Below are 27,126 nucleotides of genomic sequence, written 5' to 3'. Positions count from 1 at the left end.
ACTTCTTCATCCATTCCTCTGTCAATGAACATTTAGATTGCTTCCAAAAAAGCATATATTTGAGGTAATTATCCTGGTAGATAGATTTTTAAAAATTATTGTCAGCAAATTGTAAAAGACTTGATAATCATTAATATATATAATATATTTTTCCGTTTTATATATTTATATACTTGTTTTATATTATCTAGTGCTGTGCTCAGTAGCTCACTTATCTCTGACTCTGTGATCCCATGAACTATAGCCTGCCAGGCTCCTCTGTCCATGGAATTTTCCAGAAAGAATACTGAAGTGGGTTGCCCCTTCCTACCATAGGGGACCTTCCCAATCCAGGGGCTGAACCCACATCTTTTGCATCTCCTGCATTGGCAGGCAGATTCTTTACTACCAGCGCCACTCAGGAAATGCCATATTTTATAGTATATGATACATAATATATGTATATATATCTTTTATATGTCTATTATAGAACCATTTTATAGAATTTTAAGTATAGTTCTAAATATAGAAACTATATATTTAAATAGTATTTTATATTATATGTATTTTATATATATGTATATATTTTTAGAACCACTTTCTCCAATGTAGAACCTATCTTAACCAATCTTAATAGGTCCCTCTCTAGTACTACCATGAACTTAAACTGCTACCAGTTAAAATATATTTCAGAGTTGATTGTTTCCAAAACAATTAATGCCAATTGTACTTGCCACTGCAAATTAACTGTAATTTTTGTAATTTGATGAAATGTGAATGTGAAAATAAAAAGTTGATTTTACAAGACTAAGTTGAATGCTTTAGAGATTTGATAATGGTGAATTAATATTGTTATTGATTAGATGTAGGAAGGGCTTACCAGGTAGCTCAGTGGCATAAAGAATCTTCCTGCCAATGCAGGAGATGCAGGTTTGAACCCTGGGTCAGGAAGATACCATGGAGGAGGAAATGGTAACCCACTCCAGTATTCTTGCCTGGAAAATCCTTTGGACAGAAAAACATGGCAGGCCACAGTCCATGGAGTCACAGAGAGTTGGCTACAACTTAGTGACTGAGCACACAGCACAGATATGAGAGTCATTTGTAAAAGACTGAAGGAAAATTATAAAAGTCTGCTGCTGCTGCTGCTGCTGCTAAGTCGCTTCAGTCGTGTCCGACTCTGTACGACCCTATAGATGGCAGCCCACTAGGCTCTGCCATCCCTGGGATTCTCCAGGCAAGAACACTGGAGTGGGTTGCCGTTTCCTTCTCCAGTGCCTGAAAGGGAAAAGTGAAAGTGAAGTCGCTCAGTCGTGTCCGACTCTCAGCGACTCCATGGACTGTAGCCTACCAGGCTCCTCCGTCCATGGGATTTTCCAGGCAAGAGTACTGGTGTGGGGTGCCATTGCCTTCTCCCTATAAAAGTCTAGAAGGATTCTTTTGCTCTTCAGTTGTTTCATAACTGTTGTTAATTCTCAGTCTACTTTGAAGCACCTGAAACTGGAAAGGATAGATGATGCGTTTTGAGTGTGGTTTCTACAGGAAAAACAACACAGAATCCTGGTCAAAGGGGTGACCTATAAAGAAAAGACTAGCAGAATAAAGATTGGCAATTGAATGTGTTATTTATATGTTTTGATTTAAAATAAAATATGTAAGTATAAAATAATATGTCCACATATATATGATACCTTAAGTGATGGTTAGTCTTCTTCTGTAACCAATACAAAGGTAAACTTTAACTCAGCCTAAGTCCATTACCAAAATGCATTAACAAGCTTATCATTGAATAAATGGAACCTTACAATAAAAGTTTACTCCTTTTCTTTCATGATTTTGATATTTAGATACTTCAAACAAGGAAAATGACTTTTTGAATGTTTTGAATTTTCTAACCATATGTGTTTTTCTAAGTATATTGTGTTTTTACACCCAGCCTTTGTTTCTTTGCTATAATAATCATGAAACAAAAGTGAAAATATTAGTCACTCAGTTGTATCTTTATGACCTCATGAACTATAGCCCACCAGGCTCCTCTGTCCATTGAATTCTCCAGGCAAGAATACTGGAGTGGGTAGCCATTCCTTCTCCAGGGGATCTCCCCGACCTAGGGATCAAATGTGGGTCTCCCACATTGCAGGCAGATTCTTTACCATCTCAGCCATCAGGGAAGCCCATATAATAGTCATACTGGTAACTTTTCAGAATATAATTACCTATTAACTTAAACCAACATTATTACTTACTTTTATTCTCAAATATAACCTCGGTTAAGGTTAATAAAGTATACTTCTCAAGTAGAAAATGATATAAATTATAAAGGTTCAACTCTTATTTTCTTCAATTTTCTTTACAGTTAGCTTCAAACCTTACTCGAAATACTTAGAAGACACAAGGAATAATAATTTTTAATATTGCTACATGTTAAATATCAGTCCTTACTGTTCTATAAATTTAGCTGCGAGTATTTAATTATCAACAATAATATTTTCAAATTAAAATTCCATATTTAATAGTCAAATTGTGAACAATGTGGGGTGGCAAGTGGTTAAACTGAGTAGGTAATAAAATAGAGCATAATAAAGGACAGTCATCCATTGGGGAAAAGAGAGATGAAGACTCCCAGAATTTGTAAATTAGGTTTTATTTTAATAAATTATTTATTTAGTTAGCTGCGTTGGGTCTTAGTTGCAACATGCGGGATCTTCATTGTGTCACACAGAATCTTTGCTTGCAACACAAACTCTAGCTGTGGCAGGTGGGCTCCAGAGTACGTGGGCTTCAGTAGTTGCAGCATGTGGGCTTAGTTGCCACATGGCCTGTGGTATCTTGGTTCCTCAACCAGGAATCAAACCCGTATCCTCTGAATTGCAAAGCAGATTCTTAATCACTAGACCATCAGGCAGGTCTCCATAAATTATATCCTTAAAGTAGATTTGATTTATTGAATTTTTAAATACTGTTTTTTTGTACATACACACAAATGTCTAATAAGTACAATGTCTGTGATCCCTAGCTGTGAATAGTTACACATCATTCTGTTAGTTTTGTGTTGCTGACCAAGTATCTTCCTTCCAGAGACGTGTGTGGTGCTTTGAGATGTGAGTATTATATAGCATGAGAAGTTAAGTCTTTGGGCTATCAGATAGAAACACAACAAGAAGACAAATTTGGGCTCAATTGTGAAGACGATCCTTGGACAATCAGACCTAGCCTGTGTTTCCCATCACTACAGAGCCTGGAGACATCATATAAGACTTGTAGATATAGTAGATGAGAATGAAACTTCTGAAACCCCTCTGTGTGTCTGCTACAGAACATGAGCAATTTGTGCTGTAAGCAAAGATCAAGGCGTTCTGGGGGGCTGAAATACCATCCTTGCTGTGTTTGCCCACCTGGATTTTGTGGTAGAGCACTACATCTCCTAGAGGAAGAAGTGCCCTTTTATAATTTTCACAAGACCACCAGCCTTCCAAGCTCCATACCTGAGTTGCATCAACTCAGAGGAGGTACTGTTTTCTAGCACTTGCACATTTTCAACCCATAATGGGACCTTTTTTCCTTTGTTCTTTTTAATGTCACCATGGGCTAGAAGGGGCCTTGTTCTTATTTATGTTAGTCTTGCCTTCCATTTCCTTCCCACCAACAGTAAGCATCTGACTAAGCAAATGAAAGGAAATGAATTAAATATTCAACTCAGAAAATAAATTTTTTGGAACCAAATATGTTTGAGTAGGACTCAGTCCCCTCACAGAGAAGACGATGGCACCCCACTCCAGTACTCTTGCCTGGAAAATCCCATGGACGGAGGAGCCTGGTAGGCTGCAGTCCATGGGGCCGCTCAGAGTCGGACACGACTGAATGACTTCACTTTCACGCATTGGAGAAGGAAATGGCAACTCACTCCAGTGTTCCTGCCTGGAGAATCCCAGGGACGAGGGAGCCTGGTAGGCTGATGTCTATGGGGTCGCACAGAGTCGGACACGACTGCAGCGACTTAGCAGCAGCAGCAGCAGTCCCCTCAAGGAGCTAGCAGTATATGGAAGGAGGGGAACAAAATAACTATGCAAATTACCATAATGCTAAATTGAAGATGTTAAGTATTTTGTGAATGGTAAAAAGTGCTAGTAGCTCAAAAGTACAATGAGGGAAATTGTTTTAAAATCAGGAAAGCATTTACAGGGAATGAAACACTTAAGATTTGGCTCTGAGAAATTTTGAATGGCAGCAATGGAACCAAAAGGGAATTGGAGCCACTGGAAGATAAAAGAAAATCTGTCATAATTTAAAAGCACTGAAAAAACTTTGAGATACAAAGTTGAAACAGATATCTCATTATTTATTTTACTATAAGCAACACAGTCTTGAGAAAATATTGCAACATGAGTTATTAACTATTTGCACTGATACCCTACGGTCCCCAAGGTCTCAGGCACACTCAGTCTGACAGACCTTGCTATCTTAACTAACCTTAATCCACTCTCTTGTTGTTTTGTCTTTGTCATCTATGGCAGACTGATTGTCCTACCAGGTGTGTCACAGCAGAAACTGGAAAGTCAGGTACTTGCTTTCTGAACCTCCTGCTTCTGAGGGTAGCCCGTTCCTGGCCAATGACATATGAAGGAAAATCTGCTTAGGAACTTTTGTAAAGCTTTTGATTAATGAATAAGGACAGATGGAGCTGGAACCACCTTTTTCCCTTTCTTCCTATCTTCAATATAGATATGTCTATAGCTTTGGAGGCCTTGCAGCTACAAAGTTGCACTGGAGTAGAAGTATAGAACCTGAGACCTTGAGCTATTATTGGGCACACTCTAGGCTGCTTAACAATAAACTCCTGTTTGTTTGCCCCATAGTTGTGTGGTCTGTCACTTTCACCTGAAAGCATTCCTACTAACATGCAACTTTTTTCCTGAATCCCTTCAGGCAATCTTGCTTTTACAAATCTGAAGATAATTTTACTTCTTGGGATATGAATACTCAACAAAATGTTGTTGAAAATTTACTGTGTACCAAAGACTATACTGTGTACCAGAAAGTGGTACAAAGATTTAAAACATAGACAGTGCCCTCAAGGAACTCATGGTTGCCGTGAAAGAGTGATAATTGCTATGACAGAAACTAGTACAAACCACAGAAGTACCACAGAAGAGGGAGAAATGAATTCTGCCAAGGAAATTAGGGGAGGATGCACAGAGGAAGTACCATTTAAGTTGGTTCCAGCTTGATGAGCAGAAGTTTATAAGGCAGAAAAGAAAGGAAAGTGTTAGTAATTTTAGGCAGAGTTAGTAGCCTGTGCAAATGCAGTGAGGAGTTGAAAGAGCATGACATGTATTGAGGAAAAGCAAAAAGTTGAGAGTGGTTGGAACATTTTGACTTTTTTTTTTATGAAAGACTCTATTTAAAAATGAAAATAGAATTAAACTCCGTGAAGCTACTTGTATAATTAATAGAAGGTAGTTAATTTAAATTCTGTCTACTCTGAATTTATGAAAACATGAGCTGGTCAGAAATTTCTCTCTAGACTGTAAATTCACATGTTTAGATGTATGTGTTGGTGTATGACTTTCTAAGGAAATTAAAATATTAAGATTAGGAGGAGATTGGCTAAAGTAGAAGAAACATTTAAACACTTTTGAAGTACTTATTTTTGCTATAAATACTTAACATTTTTAGTTAAAGGTATTACAAACAATCATTAAAATACATCATTAAAGATCATTATCTCAAATCTAAGTGTAATTGAAAGCAGGAAAATAAATTTTCTTAATTAGAAAATCTCTTTGAGAGATTTCACTAATTCCTCCTTTTTTCATTCAAATTTGAGAGTTTTTAATTCCTTGAGTTTGTTATCCATCTTCTTTTCTGTTATTAAAACAGATACATAATTTTAGAAAGGTTTATTGAAACTCCAGTCCTAAAACCCCAGATTCCAACATAGTAGTTGGCAAATCTCCAACCTAAGGTCTTTTGTTATCAGGATTCCCAAATATAACAGCTTTTCTTTTTGTTCAGTAATTTAATATAGTTAAATGAAGGGGAAAGGAATACTTGGGGGCCTAAAGCTGGATATGTTGGTATAAAGCTAAGGGGAGCTTTGCAGAATTGACATCTGATTTACTTGGTATGGTTGTCTACATCAATCAAACCAAATCAATATATAGAAATAAAAATTGACTGTTTATAATTGCAGGTGTTTTTATACTGAATTATCAGAAATTATCATCACTGATCAAATGAGAGATAACTCATATTTCTTAGTTTCTTATAATATAGATGATCTTTACTAAGTGCTGTTAGATTGAAAGATGCCAATAAGGAGTATGTGTTCAGGCCTTACTTTTTACATGGGGCACGTGTTTACGTGCTGTTTTAGAAAGTATGACTCTATAAGGCATTTGCAGAATAGACTCTGATTCATTTTAATAGATAGAGATGCATTTAAAAAGAAGATAGGAAAAACAATAGGATAAATTGTCTTAGAAACACTTTCTGCCCTCCCATCTCACAGAAGATTCACCTAAAGTGATGGGTTTAGCACTCAAAAGAAATTTATTTTTATTGTACTGATTGGCAGATTTTAGTTTTAAATGAGTTCAAACTCTTTAAAGAAGAATATGAATTTACTTCAGTGTGGTGAATCTAATTTCTGTCAAGTAAACTGATTTACCAGTGTGAAAAATTTGGATCCATTTTTATAACTGCATTAGCTAACTCAGGCTACCATGACAAAATACGACAGACTGAGTAACAACAGAAACTTTTTTCTCACAATTCTGGAGGCAAGAAAGTCCAGGGTCAAAGTACCAGGAAGGCAGGTTTTATTCTGAGGCCTCTTCTTTTGACTTGTAGGCAGCTACCATCTTTCTGTGTGCTCACATGATCTCTTCTTTATTCACACATGAGTAGGGAGAGAGGGGTCAGAATCTCTTTTTATAAGACAGTAATTTTATGAGATCAAAGTCCCACCTCTATGACATCATTTGTCATTAATTACTTTCTTAGATGCCCCCATCGCTATACACAACCACACTGGGGCTTAGGGCTTCAACATACGAATTTTATGGGAACACCCACATTCAATCCATAACAATAACAAAACTGTTAAGCAGGCAGTAGTTAATAATTGAGAATTAATATACTGTTTACATTTGAAAGAGAAGTCTGAGTGCAACATTTTTTGCTCTGCACAGAAGTTGCATTATTAGAGTAGAAATCATCCATGATGTCTAGATCAGAAGTTAAATTACTGTCCTTCCATATAACTGACTCTATGACAAAGCTTCTTAACCTATCTTGGTATCAGTCTCCAATTTATAGCATTAGACAACTGAATCAAGAATTTCTAAAATCTCTTTCCACTCAAAAATTCTTTGATTCTGAGAGTTCTACTTTCAGTATGACTGAATAATCTCCTGACAGACTAACTATCTTTCAAAACTCAATTATAAGCCCTGGGAAAAACAGAAAAACAACCACTTGAAGCCTCTAGAGAGTAAAATCAGGCAGATTCTGGACAATAGTCAAAAGATGGAAGAAAGAACAAACGGGGGTAAGTTTCTTGTTTGTTCCACTTTCAGACTGAGGGCAGGACCCAGGGCTGGGACTAGAGTGAGTCAAGCAGAACCCTGTTAAGGGGAGCACTCACTCCTGGGTGCTGACTCTTGGCTTACATGAATGAGCCTGAGGGTGAGCACCTTCTTAAATTTTGAACCATGGACACCTTGCTTGCCTCACTCTACTCTAAAACCTAACAGGACCCATGGGGCAATAAAACTCTGATAACCTGAAGTCTCTATCACACAGAACTAGAATATGAAGTTTGAGGCAAACTTTACTGATGAAAAGTGAGGGAAGAAAGTCTAGAGAGGAGACAGCCAAATACAGGGCCCCCAGATTCTGTGTATAAATTCCACTCGACTCTGTGACTTACCCAACCAAGCTCAGAGAAGATTGCAACAGCCCAGCCAAGGGGGTATAAAAAACTGAACTCAGATTTCAGTCATTGCCCAAGAGGTAGATAGAGCCTATAGCTTGAGTCTGACCAAGTAAATCTCCTGCAAAACTAAAAATATCAACACTCTTCACAGTAATTATAATGGAATTTAGAGTTTCTACCATATAATATTCATAATGTCCAGAATATAAAACACAATTACTCAATGTAAAAAGAAACAGGAAAGTATAACATTCTTAAGCAAAATGACAATGAGCAGAGACGGACTCCCAAAGGATTCAGGTGCTGGAAAAAGGATATGAAAGTGCGTTTTAAAACTATGTTCAATGAAGTAAAGGAAAATATATTCACAATGAATGCAAAGATAGGATATCTCAGCAGATAAATAAAAATCCTTTATTAAGCTAAATGGAATTTCTAAAAGTTAAAAGCATAATATTCCTAAAAATTATGGTAGTCTGGGGAATGGTGGTAGAAATCATCAGGAATGGTATCTTTCTGGGGTGATGGTAATGTTCTGTATATTGATGGTGTTTTGGATCTCAGATATAAGCATTTGTCAACAATCAGTGAATGTGCACTTAAGGTTTGTACATTTTATTGTATGTAAATTACATATCAAAGAAAAAATTCTAGATATACTTCCCGACTGAAAAAGTCCCTAAATCAGAGAATTGCCTACATCCTGACAAAGACACTCTGGTATATGACTGTTGTCTTTGAAGTTCATTCAAAAGTGGTTATTGAGTGAATATATTCCACAGTGGTGAGCATTCCAGGTAGAAAGAACAGTATCTGAAGAACCATAGAAAGGAAGACGTCAATACTTGTAGGAGACTAGACAATAAGTAAGATTAATAGGACATGAAAGTGAAAAAAAGACTGAAGCTATATTTAAAAAGTGTTTTTTTTAATGAGGTTGTTTATATTGCTGCCTTGAGAGATTTCCCTGTTAGTTTTAATTTAAAAGGAATAATTTATATATAATAAAAATAAGTGTGCAATTCACTGAGTTTTGATAAATATATACAGTTATGTAATGCCATCATAATCACATTAGAGAACATTTCCATCACTCCAGAACTTGTTCACGTGCCCCTGTGTGGTCAGTCCATTAGCCCTGGAGCCAGGCAGCCGCTGATCTGCCTTCTGTCACTATAGTTTTCAAAAATTTCATATAAATAGTATGTAGCATCTTCCACTTAGTATAGTGCTTTTGAGATTCATCTATGGTGTTTGCATCAATTGTATCAGTGTTGTTCAGCAGTATTGATTGATTGATTGATATTCCACAATTTATCCAGTCACCACTTGATGGGCATTTGAATTCTTTTCATTTGGGGCTATTATGAATAAAGCTTCAGTGAAGATTCAAATATGTCTTTCTGTGGATATGTGTTTTGAAAAGATTTTAAATGCCACACTACAGATATTTTACTTTTTTAAGTGGTAGTCAACTATTCTGTGAGCGCTAATATTCTTTGAAGAGGAGAAAAAGCAAAGTTCTTTTATTTGAGTTTGTAACTCCTTAATGTAATCAGTATTGAGTTTATCTGACTGCATGAAAGCTATTGTCTGAAAATTTTATCTGCTCTGCTAAAGTGTTTTTATTGCTTATCTTTGCATCTTTTTAACAATATATTTGATAAAAATGTAAACAAATCTTTTTAAAGGTGAATACCCAAAAGAGGGACTTCCCAGGTGGCACTAGTGGTAAAGAACCTGCCTGCCAGTGCAAGAGACATAAGAGTTGTGGGTTTGATCCTTGGATTGGGAAGATCCCTGGAGGAGGGCATGGCAACCCAATCCAGTATTTTTGCCATGGAGAATCCCATGGACAGAGGAGCCTGGTGGGCTACAGTCCATAGGGTCGCAAAGAGTCGGACACGACTGACACGAGACTTAACACACATGCACACACACATGCAAACGTCCAAAAGAGATTTTGTTTTTATTATTTTTGGCTGATTCATGTCAATGTATGGCAAAAACTATTACAATATTGTAAAGTAATTAGCCCCCAACTAAAATAAATAAATTTATATAAAAACAAACAAACAAACAAAAAATTTATTTGAAAGTAATGTGAAATCCTTTAATAGATTTTCAAATAATCACATTTTTAAAAAATGTAAAGACAAGGATGTTAACAGCAAAATGCTACATGATTAGGTACTAGTGATGCTTAGAGTTCCATTATTTGCCCTCTGGGTAGAAACATAAATGATCTGGATTTAATTTCATCTGCTCTGTGATAGTGTTTCTAAAATTGCGTGTCTGTTGGTCTTCTACTATCCTGTTGTCAAAATCCACAAGTAACAGTTGTGCAAATATTTGTGTGAAAATCCCCTGGTGAGTATAAAGGCCTTAATAACAACAATAAAATTTCAAATATGTGCTGGATTCCCTGAAACATCAGCCTTCATAGGAGTCAAATTTCTGCAGTCAGTCAACAGTATTTCTTGAGTGCCCAGGATGTATGTGTGAGGCACTGTTCTGAATCTGGTCACCATTCTACCAGTCCTTGGATAGTAGTCACTAAGCAAATGTGAGTAGAAAAAGTGTTGAGTGAAGTTTCTAAGAGATAGGTAAGGAGCCAGAGGTACTGCTGAGAATCTCCAGGAGATTACCCTGCTGGACAAGCATGAGGGAAATTTTGACCAGGGAGAGTTTGATGAGATTCCAAATCAGATTGAGAGATGGAATCTAGAAATTTCAGTCCACCGTCTCTAAGCTCACTTTTTCTGCCCAAGTTTACTGTGCCTGAATTTAAGGAGTACCCTTTTATGTTTTCTCTCCCTCTCTCCCTTTTTCTGTTTCTATTTTCCTAAATCAAGTTTGTCTACCTATTACTCTCAGGTGACTGTTAGTTGCAGACAAATAATAGTGTCCAGTTTGGACTACCTAACATATTGCTGATAATATGTTGTCATTAACCAGAGGAATTCAAGCTTACTTGACAGCAGCTTTACCACTCTTAGTTACTGAATTCAGTCTTGCTGAATGGAGAAGAAAGAAAAAGATGGCAGTTCATTTCTCTTCTAATATGTGGATTAATTCATGTTCAGCAGCCAGTGACCTCTTAATATATTTATTATTGTAACAGTAGCAGTACTTTAAAGAAATCCTGTTTATCTTTGTACACTTAAAAGTAATTAGGAACACACACACACATTTAGGCTGATTATGCAGAGAGAGAGCTCTAGTGAAGAAAGTTTCAGTATGTTTTATGCCAAGTTCTATTAGTGCACAAAATGGAGTCTACTCTGTGTTATTGATTTTAAGCCAAACAAACCTAAACCAGATCATTCCCTCAGCATTGCCTGAATGCCCAGAAACAATACCCAGTAAAATCCTGCATTCTCGCCTTCAGTCTGGGTCATGGGATGAAAGCTAGCCACATAGGGAAGAACATTTCAGCTAGCTTCTCGAATGTCTGTATATCAGAGTTCAGGGAAATCACCCCATGGTTTTAACTGTAAAAATAACTGCCTTTTGCATCTGTTGGGAAAAGAAATGTAGAAAATGAATGTTAGCTTTTTCCATCTTCCTAAGTGGGTATTAGTGTAGTATTTGCCCAGAAAGAGGGACAAGATCAAGAGGACTATGAACCACCAGATAACCTCTAGGAATATTTTTACCATTTTGTTTCTTTAATATATCACAGCTTTTAACCTGCTCAATGAGTAACCTCTAATTGGAAAAAATTTGTCCAATTATGTTAACATTTTAAGCTCCTGAATTTGAGACATACAAATACAAAAACATAAAATCTTCCTATATTATATAGTCGTTAGCATTTTTGTTTGTTTAAATGATAATGTGTGTTGTTGTTATTCAGTTGCTAAGTAATGTCCAACTTTTTGTGACCCCATGGACTGCAGCAACGCCAGGCTTCCCTGTGCTTCACTGTCTCCTGGAGTTTGCTCTCAAACTCATGTCCATTGAGCTGATGATGCCATCCAACCATCTCATCCTCTGTCACCCACACTTCTCCTCCTGCGCTCATTTTTTCCCAGAATCAGGGTGTTTTCCAATGAGTCAGCGCTTCACATCAGGTGGCCAAAGGATTGACTGGTTTGATCTGCTTGCTGTCCAGGGGACTCTCAAGAGTCTTCTCCAGTATCACATTTCAAAAGCATCAGTTCTTTGGTGCTCAGCCTTCTTTATGGTTCAGCTCCCACATTTGTACATAACTACTGGAAAAACCATAGCTTTTACTCTTTAGTTCCTCTTTGCTTTCTGACGATGTATGTAACCATGTGTAAAAAAATCAGGTCACATATCCAAAATTGTCTGTGAATATAGAGTTTATGCCAGTCTAATGTTAAGGAGTGTTTAAAGCACAATTCAGGAAATCTATATAGTTTTTTAATAAATTATTTCCTTAGAAAGTTTTTATACTTAAAATACTTTATTATTTGGTTATTTATAGGTTACAGCCATCTCTCAGTATATTAGATTCCTTTTTCATAGGAAAATTAGCTAGTACTTCTTTTAAAATTGGCACTGCAGTTCATACCTACAAATTAACTTGTACAATAGTAAATCTAGCATTAGAATTTCTCTAAAATAGACTGCTTTGTGTTCAAGCCTAAAAATTATTTCAGTTTCTTTCAAAAGAGCATTTTTCTAGGTAATAGTGCAGAATTTGAGATATTGAGAGGTTTTTTTTTTTTTTTTTAGTTCTTCAAAAAATTAATCAAAATACTTTTGGACTATTTAAAAATATTGATCGTTAGCAATGCTAACAGAAGTTAAGGAAATGGAAGCAGTATGATAATAGTTAAAAGCATAGGCTAGCACCACTTTGCTTGGGTTCAAATTGTGACTGTACCATTATTAACAGTATGACAAGGGGCAAGCTACTTAAACCTCTTTATTCCTTCAGTTTCTTCTCAGTAAGATGAGGTTAATAATAGCACCTATCTCAAATGATTGTTAAAGTAAAATGAGTTAATATTTACAAAATATTTTTGTAAATTATAAAACATTTGATAAATACATAGTTTATTATTTAGGATAGTTTATTAGTTAGGATAGTGATTCTCCACATTATTAGAAACTGATCGGTCCCATGTAATCATCTTTTGGACAAAACAGTATTTTCCATCTATTCTATTTGAATTTTGGAATTTTCTATTATGACCAGGGAGATAAGAGATGGTTTCCATAGTGATTAAATTGGAGCTGGCTAGTACCAGCTTATAAGAATTTTGTGAGCTAATTGTGAAACATAACCATTGTTAACAATTAAAAATTACATTAAATTTTCAATTTAAATATTTTAAAAAAAAGAGTACTCAAAACTTACCACTTCTTAATTATTTTTCTTATCTTTGTCATTGAGGTTATTTATGTCTCATGTCTGGGAAATCTACATTGTAGGGTACTACTACTCATTTCTTCCCAACTCTATAGTTCATTGACATCACATAAGTAGCTTGAAATCAGTCATTGGTAGGAGTATTTACACCACAGAAATCAGTAAATACTGTAAATTAGGGCTCCTTCTGCCCCCAACAGCTGGTTGTTATACATTTATCATCACACCACTCAGTCAGCGTCAGATTGTCCCACTGGTTTCTGTTATTCTTTTACTAAATGTTAGCATGAGTGAAATAGAGATGATATGATTTCCTGTATTAAGAGAGGATTGTAAAAAAATATCCCTGCATATTAGTAGAGATTTCCCCTGTAGATAAACACCTTTCCTGTATTAAACATCCAGAATACTCTGTGTCTCTGGAACCATAAAAGATGAAAACAGAGCTATTATTTTTCTTCCTCTGAGTAATAGTGGTCTCCTTTTGTATATCATTGCGTAGTTATATATTCTTTGATAAGAACCTCATGATAACCCTGTCAGCTAGGCAAGATGACTGCTACTCTCACTGTCATACAGACTCCACAAAATTATTACTTTCCCATGGTTTTTCAGTTTATAGTAGAGGAATATTACATATAGATTCAGATTTTGTGACTGCAAAAAAAATTTCACTATGTGATGAATGTTACATTCTTTAGTGAAGCTTCATTAATTGTGAGTTAGAGATTCTCTCTCTTTTTTCTCATAGCCATCTTTCCCTGACCTTTTTCCCTCTCCTTTCTCTTTTACTCAAGATGCATGCATGCGTGCTAAGTCACTTCAATCATGTCCAACTCTTAGCAACCCTATGGACTGTAGCCTGCCATGGGATTCTCCAGGCAAGAACACTGGAGTGAGTTGCCGTGCCCTCCTCCAGGGGATCTTCCTGACCTAGGGATCGAACCCGGGTCTCACGTCTCCTTCATTGGAAGGCAGGTTCTTTACCACTAGTGCCATCTGGGAAGCCTTTCTCCAGATATCAGATGCTAAAAGTCAAATGTGTTTGAGTTTTATAACAATTACACTAGCAAATGTTTTTTCAGATAGATTTGGTTATTTGAGCTCTCTGAGACTGATGCTATTGTCTTGGTTGTAGTTTTAGAATTCTCATTCTCCATCATTTCTCCCCCTCCCAGCTCCTGCCATCATCTGTATGAGCCCACCACCTTTACTTTCCAGTTCATTTTGTCCAATGCCCATTTTTCCCCAGATTACTGTGATCTTCCACTCCCACCACAATCCTTGGCACCAACAGACATTGATTCAGACTCCTGACTCTCCCACTCAAACCTCCCAGCTTTCCAGCTCAAAACATGGTTTACTGTCTTCAGTAAGATCTGCTTTCTCTGTCCTTCAGCTTCCCCTGTTATTCTCATCTTCTTATTCAGCATAAAGTCTGGGGCCCATTATTCCAATCATTCTTACACATTCCCTCAGCTCACCTGGTGCTCTCTCCTTCCATCCCATCATTTAACAAGACTCGGGGCCTCAACAAGCTCAGTCTCTACCTTCTGCATAATGTACCCATGTAATGAGCAACCCTGCAGTCACACAACCATAATTCACTATATTCCACTAGATCTTTTAGTGTGTAGTTATCTTAAAGCTCAGTATTGTCTCTGGATCTGGTTCTGTTGGCGATTTTATCTTTTGGCAATGGATCTTTTTATTTCCTCTTGCTTTTCTGTGTCTCATAATTTTGATTGTCATTCACTGAAGGTACAAAACTATAGAGACTGAGGCAAGTGTTATTTAAACTCAGATATGGGCCTGTATCTCCTCTGTCAGGCCTTTAGTGTGGGGAGGGTTATTCACCCTCATCTGTAGGCCTTTGGTGTGGGGAGGGCTCCTCACCCTCACTTGTAGGCGAGCTGGGTTTGCGCTTTGTCTCTAGGCTTGTGCTAAGTGTACCACAGGCTTCGATTTCCTCCAGTGCTTGTCTGCTGTCCTCTTGTGCTTAAACAAGGTCTGGGTGCTGGGGGCAGCGGCCCTCGGTATACTTGCTGCAAACCCAGCAGGTGCCACACACCTTCATCACAGTGCGTATTTCCTGTCTGCTCTCTCGCCTTCCCCCATAGCAGGCAGCTCGGCGCCAGGTGAGTGGTGGATGTGGGGAATGGGGCCTGTGGGAGAGGCCCTTGGCTTTCCTACTGCAATCTCTGGGTTTTAGGCAGGCCCTATGCCCAAGTCTCAGGGGTAGGACTTTCTGAGCCTTCCTGTCCCTCCTGAGTGGCAAACAACCCTGCCTGCTACTACTAAGTACTCAAGTGGGTTTCCTGCCCCCTCCTTGTGGAGGTCAGACTGTGCTTCATTCGCATCAGTGCAGGGCTCTAGATGTGGACGGTTCCTGCCCTCACCTCTCCGGTGACTTAGTGTCAGTGCAGGGTGAAGACATCAGGTTTTCTACCCACCGGACCCCCAGGACAAAGGCGGTTTCCTGGAGTCTGGGAGAGACTGGGGCTGTGACAGTTCCTTGCCCCGCCCCCAGGAACAGATGAGCAGCCTTATGTCACACAAAGTCCTGTCCATGGTGTGGGAGTCGGAGTGGGCCTTGCTTCTGCAGCTGCAGCCAGCTATGACTTCATGTCACAGGAGGACCAAGGACATGGATGATACACCTGCTGCACCCTTGAACCTGTGCGGGTCCTGTGTGCACCCACACCACGCAGGGACTCTTTCAGGTCTCCTGCCCACCCTCAGTCTTTCTCATGAGAGAAAGCAGGCTCTCTTGTATCTAGGGCTCTGGGGACACCAAGCCACCTTGCTAGCCCATAAGGAGGCTCTACAGGTTGTTTACAGTTTCTGCTGTCTTCTTCTTGCCTGCTTTTATGGCAGCACTCCTTCCTGTGCTCTGCCAAGAGAGAACAAGTTCACCTGGCCCATCTTCTCTCACGTGGGCTCATCACCCTTTGGAATCCAGTTCAGCTGAGGGCCGACTCAGTGAGGAACCAGTCTCTGAGCTGTGCAGCTTTCCACTTTTGGGGTCAGAGCAACAGCTGAGGGTCGGCTCAGTGAGGATCCAGTCTCTGAGTGGTGAAGCTTTCCCCGTGTAGGGTCAGAGCAACAGCTGAGGGTCACTCAGGTGAGGAATCAGTCTCTGAGCTGTGCAGCTTTCCTCATGTAGGGTCAGAGCAACATTCTCTTGTAGCCTGCCTCATCGTAAGCAGCAGCAGATCTCCTGCTTCCCTTTTAAGAAACTTTCAAACAGTTTTCACATGGCCTGCAAACCCTGCAAGGTCCTATTTCCCCATCTCCCAACCCAGTCTCCTATCACTCCCCTTTGCCCTCACTCACCACACTCCAGTAACAGTGGCCTCTCAGTCCCTCAGATGTGCCAAGCTCTTCCCCATTCCAGAGCCTTTGCACTTGCTGTCAACCTGCAGCCTAGAGCGTTCTTGCCCACATCTGTACCCGGGTGACTCCAGCAATTCCAGAGATTCTTCCTTCCTCCTTCATCCCTTTCCCCAAATTGTGCATAAAACACTTCCTCGTTCTTCCTCACAGCTGGACAGTACCCCAGTATCTGACATGTTGTCTTTAATCAGTCTCCAAGGGTGGTTATTTAGATTATTTTCAATCTTTCATTTTTATAATTAATTATCTTGTACATAAAGGTTATCTGTAAGATAAATTCTTAGAAGAACTGCCAGATCATATGGAGCCAGTTCAGGGATTTCCCTGGTGGCTCAGATGGTGAAGAATCTGCCTGCAATGTGGGAGACTCGTGTTCAATTCCTGGGTCAGGAAGATCCCCTAGATTCACTATGGGAATTCACTATTCACAGTGACAACCCACTCCTGTATTCTTGCCTGGAGAATCCCATAGACAGAAGAATCTGATGGGCTACAGTCCATGGCATCACAAAGAGGTAGACACAACAGAGCAGCTAACACTTTTCAGCCTAAGTGGTTAAGAGTTTGGGCTCTACTATCTGCCAGCTGTGTAACCTTGGGCAGGTGATGGAAGCTATCCATGCCTGTTTCCTCATTTGTAAAATGAGGGTAATAACAGTACCATTAAAATTGTTGTGAGATGTAAGAAAGTCGGTACATGTGTAACAAGTGTCCAACATATGGCCACTCCATTATTGTGAACTATTGTTATTAGCATTTAAAATTTTAGGTAGATCTTGACACGGTTCTCCCCTACATATGTTATCATATTTATACTCCCATCAATATGAGAATATTGCCTCTTCATACCCTCAACACAGTATCTTATTAAACTACTTTTTACCCTTCACTAACATGATGAATATGGCCTCATAATAGTTTTATTTGTATTTTTCTTGTGAAGAGTGAAATTAAGCTTATTTTCATATTTTAAGTACATTCATGTCCTGAATGTTCTACATGTTCTACAGACTCCTATTTGTCATTTCCTTTCTTTTACTGATTTGTAGAAGTTATTTATGATTAAGGAGTTTAACTTTTGTCTGTGCTATGAATTACTCTTTCAGAGTATTCAATACTTTTCTTTCCTAGTACTTATTCCTATTTTTGATGATGTCTTTATTTATGATTACTTTTTTAATGTTCCGTAAGACCAAGGTCCATGTTTATTTATTATTCATTATCTATCGAACACCAGGTAAAATGCTGAACACATAAAAATAATCAATAAATATTTAATGAATGGGCCAAATATGACAAAGAGAACTTTAGTACATAAGTAGACTGGGGAAATGGAGGGCAGCTATTTTGTATGGACGTGTAAGAAGTTTGGTTTTGGATACACGAAGTGTTAGGTGACAGCAAGTATTCTAAGCTGAATTTGCAGGAGACTCCTACTTTGGCAAAGTACTCATGAAGAGCACGCTGAACAAATGATCTCTGATGGAAAGAATGTTACGTGAGGGTTCATAAACAAATACTTGCAGTCAGAAACAATAGTTGTCATAACAGCTTTAAAGCAAATATGAAAAGAAAAGGAAAATAGCATTATATATTTTCAAGTATAAAGATGTGGGGAATGTAGAAAAATTTTAATGCCTTGGATCTATTACTAATATAACAGTTATCAAAAGGTGTTTAGATAATATGTTGTATTTATACCCAAATCACTTACTATGAAGAAATGAAAACCTTTACTATGGGAAAATTGAATCCATCATAGTTATATAAGCTTGTAGAAATCAAAAATGCCCTTTTTCTATAAAGTAGGATATTTGGTTTATCAATATATTGTGGTTTTTAATTTATAAATGGACAGTGATTGTGTTTTCCATCAATGAACTCTCACTGAAAGATAGCTGCTATTGCTTTAGTCCCCAAGTCTGTTTTTTCAGACTGTATTACCTGCATGAAAAAGAAGAAACCACCCTGTCTTCTAAAAGGAAATACTGTTTTTTCAGAACAGATAATTTATTCTAAAATATAATTTAATTCACAAGAATATCTTGATGGCTACAGTCATTGATAATCATTTTGACTTATATAGATATGAATTGGTACCTTTAATAAATCTGTTGTGAAGTTATAGTCCTTGTAGTAATTGTAAGAAAATAATCAGGCAGAAACTCTATTTAGATGGCATGGGGATGTGGTTTCCCAATGTCAATCTCAAGTTTCAAAGGATCCTATGGATTAAAAGATACTGTCTTTAAAGTATATGCATATTTTTCTCCTCGTTTAAAAAAAAAGACCTGTGAATTAAGATTAGAAATATGACTGTAACTGCACTTGACAGACAAGTCATTTAAAGAAAAATCTTAGTCACATTAGAATGACTTTCTATTTTTAGCATGTCTATGCCCTAGTGATTAGCATTCCTGGCATTTCTGAACATTTTTGTCATAAAAGCATGGTTTTTGTGTGTAGTCATCAGATTCTTCAAGTGAGAGACTTGTCAATGAAGAATGAAGTGATCTGTAACAAAGATGCAGAAAGCATAAAGAAGATAAATCTATATGAATTGGAGCAGCAGCAGCAGTTGATCACGGCCTGACTGAATGCATGCTGGCCTTGAATACTAGCAGAGATGTATACAGTGTCACTTCAGGGGCTTTTAAGAAACCAGTCATTTGGTTATGACGAGTCCCCAGAAATGCTTATTTTCTGCTTAAAATAGAAACATTTATTCATTAAGAAGTAAAAGAAACTCCTAGGTGGCCCATGTTAATCTGCAGATGAAATAATTATGAATTTTGGGCCAAGGTCTTATTTCATACAACTTGTGTTAAAAGATTGGAGGTAAATATAAAATAAAGCTTGTTCTGTTTCTTAATTATAAAAACAACATATTTAGAGCGGTTCTCAAAGAATGCAAAGTAAATGGTGATTGAATAAGGTTTTATTTCATTCATAGTTGCTCTTCCTGATTTTTGCTGCTTGCTGAGACTTTGAAAGTGAAGTCAATGGTTTGTTGTTATAGCTTAATTACTTTCTAAAGAAGTAAGCTACCTGTGCCATGAGTCTGTTCTTTGGTATGTTAATATAGCTTATACCCTTCAAAGGAGACATGATAAGTCAATACCAAAGACTGATCCAAAATGTCAATTACAATCCTTAATAGTACTCAGGGGTGGGGCTAAGGGATGGAAACCCTGTGTTCTAAAGGAGTACCACTCATGTATGAGCGGTAAACTCTGCAACCCCAGGCTCCTGTGTCCATGGAATTTTCCAGGCAAGAATGCTGGAGAGGGTTGCCATTTCCTTCTCCTGGGGATCTTCCTGACCCAGAAAGAGATCAAATGTCTCTTGCACATTTTATTTTGGCAGGCAGATTCTTTACCACGGGCGGCACCTGGGAAGCCCATACTACCCATAACTGGAATATAAGAGAATGGGCTGCCGCAACCTGAACCTGTTCTGTTGGCATAATGAGGATAACAGTGTACTCATTTACAGAAATATGGTCAAATAATTGCTTGCTTACTTCAATCTGCATTTCTTTACATCTGACTAATTATTCTCAACCCCATTACAGAAATGGAAGCTAAGTTTAGCAAATTATTTGTCCATTTATGTTTAGTGCACAAAATTCTTAATTAACAAAATAAAATACCACAAATCAAGGTAAATCACTTTGCTAAGCTTTCAAACTTCATAAGGTATTTTGTCTTGTGCGAGAGCTACTTGCAAACCCCTGCTGATCTGGCACTCATATAGTAATTCCCTGTAGAACTGAGTGAAAGAATGTAAAGGGAAACAATTAAAGAAATTTTGAGCCCAAATAGATAAGCAGAGGCCATCTTGTCCATCCTTATGCCTCCAGGTAAAAACTATCCACTGCACCACACATTTTTGTGTGAATCCTGCTGACAAAAATACTCACTACATGTAAATGGCAAGTCATAATCCATTTAATGCAACTAAAGCAGATCGTTAACTGAAGACTTATTTATTGTGTTCTAAGATGCTGAATATGAAAGCTCATCCGAATTTTTTAATTCCTCCTTTCTAGACAGTTATTTTATACAAAAAACATACTCAAATAATTGTAAAGCTGTGGGAATTTTGTGCCCAGGAAATAAAGTTATCTTTATCATCTTATTAAATGTATTTTTGGTTTCCTTTCACTGTAGGTCTACCTTACGGGTGGGAGGAAGCTTACACAGCAGATGGAATCAAGTACTTCATCAAGTAAGTACAAGCATCCCAACCAAGTAAGCAGTTTTCTTCACATCTGGAGAGAACCTGGAAGTTGCAGAATAATCAGTAAAACCAAGAAACCCTCTTGGAGGTTACAAAAATTAGTAACAAGAAATGAAACTTCACCATTTTCATTTCATGTGATTTAAATGTTAATATCATCTAGGGAGGAGAAAATCTAATAATTAATTCAAGAGAAACATCAAAAAATTGGAACAAGACTGTCATTTAAACCTAAATGTTGGCTGCCTGAATTCATTTCTGGATAAAAGTATTAATATTTATGCAAAGTTAATATCTATTGAAAAAGTCTGTTTTGTGTCTTAAAACTTATTAACAATAATACTAATAATAATCAACATTTTTCATACTTTTCAGTATACACAGTTCATTCACTCTGCAAAGATTCTTTGAGCATTTGCTGTGTGGCAGGCAATATTCCATACTGTAGTGAAATATGTAGACTGTTTCTCTGATATTAGGGAATTTACTTAATAGGGAAGAAAAACATTCAATATATAACTGAATAGATAAATGAGACAGTAAGTCTTAACAGAAATGCGTTTTCTAGCTGCTGGGCTGCTGTACTTCCACTGTGTTCTGGGTAACTCTTCTCATGTCCAAGTTGGAGTTGCTGCTGCTGCTGCTAAGTCGCTTCAGTCGTGTCCAACTCTGTGTGACCCCATGAACTGTAGCCTACCAGGCTCCTCTGTCCATGGGATTTTCCAGGCAAGAGTACTGGAGTGGGGTGTCATTGCCTTTTCCGCGAGTTGGAGTTAGGAGAACACAAAGGGGACTCCCAACAGACTCTTCAGATCTCAAGAGACTTTCTTATATGGCTTTTTTTTAAGCAAATGATACTTGATATGCATGTGGGGAGAAAAAGAGAGATGTGTCCTTGCTGCTGTTTCAAATGTACAAGTATTTTTCTAAGCAATATCCACATTTTGAATTTTTAAGTTCTGTGATTTTACACAAATTCCCACATCTCTCTTCATCTCAGTTTTCTCATCAAAAAATAAGGGGGATTTTACCTGCTTTGTAGAGTTGTTAAATTTTAAGCACCTACCATAAAATTTTGAACACAATAGATGCCTAATAAGATAGTTGTCATTAATTTACAATATGGGGAAAACATCATGGTGGAAAAAAGAACAGGAAAAATTGTATGACATTTAAAACCTTGAAAATTCAAAAGCTTCATATTTTAAAAACATTTAAGGAAAAGCTAGGCGTAAACCTGGCAAAGTATTTTCTTGATTTATTTTTCTTTTGGTCTCTAGCAAAAAGTAATTAACAAAGCAAAGGTGTAGCTTATAACACATGAAGGAGAAAGGAACTTTGGGAGCAAAGAACTCAGGAATTCCATGTACAGATTACATTTAGGGTCACTTCCCAAATCGTAACTCTTCCAGAAGGAACATTTTGCTTCAATATGCTGTTTTAAGTATGTTTATTTCCTGAAAGACTTGAATCACTATTGTGTAGGGATGGCAAGACAATGAAAAACCACATTCAAATTTGCATAGGATTTCTTTCTTATGTTGGTTGGTAAAGAATCTGCCTGCAATGCAGGAGACCCTGGTTTGATTCCTGGGTCAGAAAGATTCCCTGGAGAAGGGATAGGCTACCCGCTCCAGTATTCTTGGGCTCCCCTGGTGGCTCAGCTGGTAAAGAATCCACCTGCAATATGGGAGACCTGGGTTTGATTCCTGGGTTGGGAAGATCCCCTGGAGAAGGGAAAGACTACCCACTCCAGTGTTCTGGCCTGTAGAATGTCCATGGGGTCACAAAGAGTTGGACACAACTGAGAAAGTTTCACTTCACTTTTCTTTCTTATGTTCACTTTGTGACGCATAAGGGAAAAAAATGTAGGGATGGGGGATGATGCTCAGCAACCAGGCATCTGTTAGGTGTTGTCCTTTTTTTGTATCATGTAATCTGCCTAACAATGTGGAAAATGGGCATTGCTCAGCTCTTAATAGGATGATATGATGGTGGTGAGCTGCATCCTGCTCTCAACCATGCCTATCTCCTAGAAGATCCCCAAAAGAAGTGCTCCATCAAAGACAGGCAAACTAGCTTTCACTGTAACCCAGCGTTCTTAATTCAGAGGCCTTTGAAAAATGTCAGTAAATGAGTGTGGACCCAGTGTGGAACTCCTTCACCCCAGCTGAGCCTTAGCCATCTATCAGTATTCTGACACAGAGCTGTGTCAGAGCCTATCCAGTGCCCTGTGAGGGAAGGATACTAAGGGCACCATCACCCACCACCAAGGAAAATGAGGGGGAGAGAGACGTGAGTATGAGAGGGTCAGAGTGAGTGTGCCCCATTGCCTGGGACCCAGAGGTTTAAGCCAGTGTCCTTTGCGAGCTGGAACAGTAGCCTCAGGCTGGGATTCTGCTACAAAGGAGAATAGCATCCAAGGAGAGGAGGAAAGAGAAGTAAGCAAGCCCTTTGACTGCCTTGAGATCTAGCTCAGTCTCTGTGAAGAAATAGAAAGAGACACTGCATTTGTGTAGTCCACTCCAGTCATAGAAAGCACATTCCTTAGGGAGTTCTCTTCCTTGACGTTAATCTTGACTCCTACCGAAAGCAGAAAAGAGATAAGATTTTTTAAAGGATAGTGATGGGTATCCTTGTCTCTCCATTACAATTGGAGAAGCTGTGGAAAAGAGGCTAAACTTGTCCAGGTCATGCAGTAATAAACTTTCAGAGTCAAGATTCAGATCCAGGGTTGTCTGAGTCCAAGGCCATCCCCTCAAAACACATGCCCATGCTGCACCTCTCCATCTCCTTATTTTAACATGGTATGTCCACATGTGACCAGAAAAATATTTTAAACAGATCTTGATTAAGTTAGAATTCTATACGTGTCTCATGGAGGAATGGGATGCTTACCGTCAAGCACCAACATTTATTTTAGTTTAACTATTCTTAATGGATGTCTTTTTCTAAAAGTATCACATGGTTCCCTACCTTCTTATACCAAGGCCAATGAACAAAATCATTATGAACATCAATCTTATAGACAATTCAGTGAGTTCTGCAGGGGAATATTAAGCAGTATAAGCTAGAATAGAGACACAGCTGTCCCATGCTCTCAACATGCCTGGCCATCTCCTTATCTCCATTCACCTTTTTTATCCTCTACACACTTTACCGCCTTCCCCAGAAGTTAATTTGAGGAAGACAGGATGCCAAATAATCAGACTAATTTGAATTGCTTGTAAATAGTCCTTGAGTGCCTGATGGCATAAAAGATGGCATAAAAGAATACACCTGCAATACAGGAGACCTGAGTTTGATCCCTGGGTCAGGAAGATCCTCTGGAGGAGGAAATGGCAACCCACTCCAATATTTTTGCCACGATAATCTCATGGACAGAGGATACTGGTGGGCTGCCATCCATGGAGTCACCAGAGTCTGACACAACTTAGTGACTAAACCACCGCCAGTCCTGGAGTGTGAGTCTACAAGTGAATCAAATGTATAAGTTCTAATGCCGGTGCATTTGTTTGAGGAAGGCCATCTGGTGTAGGGAAAAGAAATGTGTGGGCTTTGGATTTGCAGCAAATTGGGTTCAAATGCTGGTGGCTCCATAGAATTGCTGAACAACCTCAGCATATTTACTTAACCACTCTGGACTTTAATTTCTACATCTATAAAATGGAAAGATTATTAGCCCTTCATAGAGTGAACTCCTCACAGAATGAATGAGTTTATGTATGTAAAGAGTATGTCATGACACCTGACCCAGAGCATACACTTTGAGCCAAAGTTAGGCCTCGTCACTCCCTCGTCACTGACATCTCCATGAGAGTTTCATCTCAGCTCTTAGCTGCATTCAGATGGGTTGCTAAATAAGTAATGTCCGAATAAGCAAGCACCCACTTTATGTCTTCCTTGAAACTATTTAGATTTTTGATTTTTCATCTTCTCACTATCCCAACCAAAATTTTGAGCCTGGATAGATTGTGTTAGCTTTTGAGTAGGAGTAGTTCATTTACCATGTGAATCGTACTTGGGAGGTAAGAATAGCAAGTAATGAACTCAGGTCATTGCCTCTGTCACCTTTACTTAAAAAGAACAGTGACTGAAATCACCTTTCCAGAACATTGGAGTAGATGATAGTCTGTGTACATACAGTCTCTTCCCTGAGATTGACACCTGTCAGTGTCTTCCCAGAAATTGAATGGTTCCATCTGGTAGAAGCCTAGCCTCGGGCAAAGGAATAACTGCCAGTGCTGTCCCAGGAACACCTAGATGAAGATGGTCCTCACTGAATATTCCGATCCACCCACATGTCCATTGCACATGCATTAATACTTTGTAGTCAGTCATCTGCTTACATTCTGACACAAGATAAGAAAGCATTTTACCTGGTGTAAACAAGTACAGTCAAAATGCTGGCATTGTTAGAGCCAGCGTTTCATGGGATTAACATACTGCTATATATGTATATGTGTATATACAAATATTTGTATTCACATATACAAATAGGCAGAGATTACTCACTTGCTATATATATCAATGCATTCAAGGGAAATTTTTCTTATTTTCTCATTAGAGAAAGAGTTGCAGCATTCTTCTATTCATTGACAAAATGCCAGTTATCTTGATGTTGCTGTAATGAAACTATCTAGTGAATCTGACGATCTTACCACCCAACTTCTTATCTTCCACTTGTAGTTATATACTGTTACATATTTACAATAGTTTTTTGACATGATTCCACTTAAAGAGTTCATATACTTTGCATATTATAATTTAATAAAATTATTATAAGACCTATGTTTAATAGTAAAAAATGAACTTAAATATTACAAACTAGAATAGCTGCTACCTTGCTTTCATTGAACTCTTTTTTTTCTATTGAAAAAAAAGTAGAGATTCACTGTGATCATTAGCCTTGATTTCGTGTATTAATTCTCTATTGCTGCTTAATATGGAGAAGGCAATGGCACCCCACTCCAGTACTCTTGCCTGGAAAATCCCATGGACGGAGGAGCCTGGCGGGCTGCAGTCCATGGGGTCACTGAGTCGGACACGACTGAGCGACTCCACTTTCACTTTTCACTTTCATGCCCTGGAGAAGGAAATGGCAACCCACTCCAGTACTCTTGCCTGGAGAATCCCAGGGACGGGGGAGCCTGGTGGGCTGCCGTCTATGGGGTCGCACAGAGTCGGACACGACTGACGCAACTTAGCAGCAGCAGCAGCAGCAGCTGCTTAATAAATTCCCACAAATTTTGCAGCCTTAAACAGTAAACATTTCTTTTCTTACTCAAGTTTCAGAGGGTCAAGAACCAGAAGTGCTTTTGCTAGATCATTCTGATTCTCTCTCTGTCTGGGTTTCTCATGAAGTTGTAATCAAGCTCTTAGCGAGGTCTGGGAATTGAAGAGTAGCTTAGTGGGGCTGGAATATTTGTTCCAAGCTCACATGTAAGGTTTCGGTTCCTCACCGTACCTGGACCTTTCTCCATTGATAGGGTCATAGGGCTGCACAAACGTGGCAGCTGGCTTCCTCAGAGCAAGGGACAAGAGAAACAGTGAGAGAAAGAAACACCAAAACAAAAGCTGCAGTGTCTTTTATAACCAATCTCAGAAGTGAGCGACTTACTTTCTGCCATATGCTACAGTTCACACAGACCATCCCCGGTACAATGTAGGAGGCAACTGCATGAGTGTACATGCCAGAAGGTAAGGAGCTGTCCTAGAGGATGCCTACCACAGTGCTGTTTCACAATGTAATATATGTAATATATTAATAATTAAATTATTATATAATCTATACATCTGTATAAACAACACAAAATCTCAATATCATATTCTTGCTTCAAACATTAAATTGTACAGTTTCTGATTTTTTCAAATAGGTATAATCATTGGTTTTTAAAGTGACTCATACTTGACTTATAGTTCCTTTTTGTTGATACTCCTTTATATCAGATCCTGAAATCTGAGATAGCACTCCACATATTATAAAATCTGTTCTCCATTACATAGGAGATATTAACTTCCAGCATTACCACTGTTGCTAAGTCACTTCAGTCATGTCCGACTCTGTGTGGCCCCATAGACGGCAGCCCACCAGGCTCCGCCATCCCTGGGATTCTCCAGGCAAGAACACTGGAGTGGGTTGCCATTTCCTTCTCCGATGCATGAGAGTGAAAAGTGAAAGTGAAGCCTCTCAGTCGTGTCCAACTCTTCGAGACCCCATGGACTG

General features: G+C 38.3%; 1 protein-coding gene across 9 annotated transcripts in view; it reads left to right on the top strand.

The window, feature by feature from the left end:
• Nucleotides 1-27,126, top strand: part of STXBP4 (syntaxin binding protein 4) — a 214,891-nt gene that overhangs the window by 171,243 nt on the left and 16,522 nt on the right. For 7 of the 9 annotated variants that reach the window (XM_081581693.1, XM_081581691.1, XM_081581684.1 and 4 more), the window contains one exon: nt 20,831-20,888. In XM_081581693.1, coding sequence (XP_081437819.1) covers nt 20,831-20,888 — 58 coding nt within the window. Of the gene's footprint in view, nt 1-20,830; nt 21,190-27,126 lie in introns of those variants that run through there. The other 2 variants (XM_081581681.1, XM_081581682.1) reach the window with 1 other exon arrangement.

Source organism: Giraffa tippelskirchi, chromosome 3 (assembly GCF_054371585.1).
Source record: "Giraffa tippelskirchi isolate mGirTip1 chromosome 3, T2T-mGirTip1v1.2.pri, whole genome shotgun sequence".
Classification (NCBI taxonomy): Eukaryota; Metazoa; Chordata; class Mammalia; order Artiodactyla; family Giraffidae; genus Giraffa; species Giraffa tippelskirchi.
The sequence above is the reverse complement of the archived record's forward strand: the minus strand, read 5'-3'. Positions and strand labels throughout refer to the sequence as shown.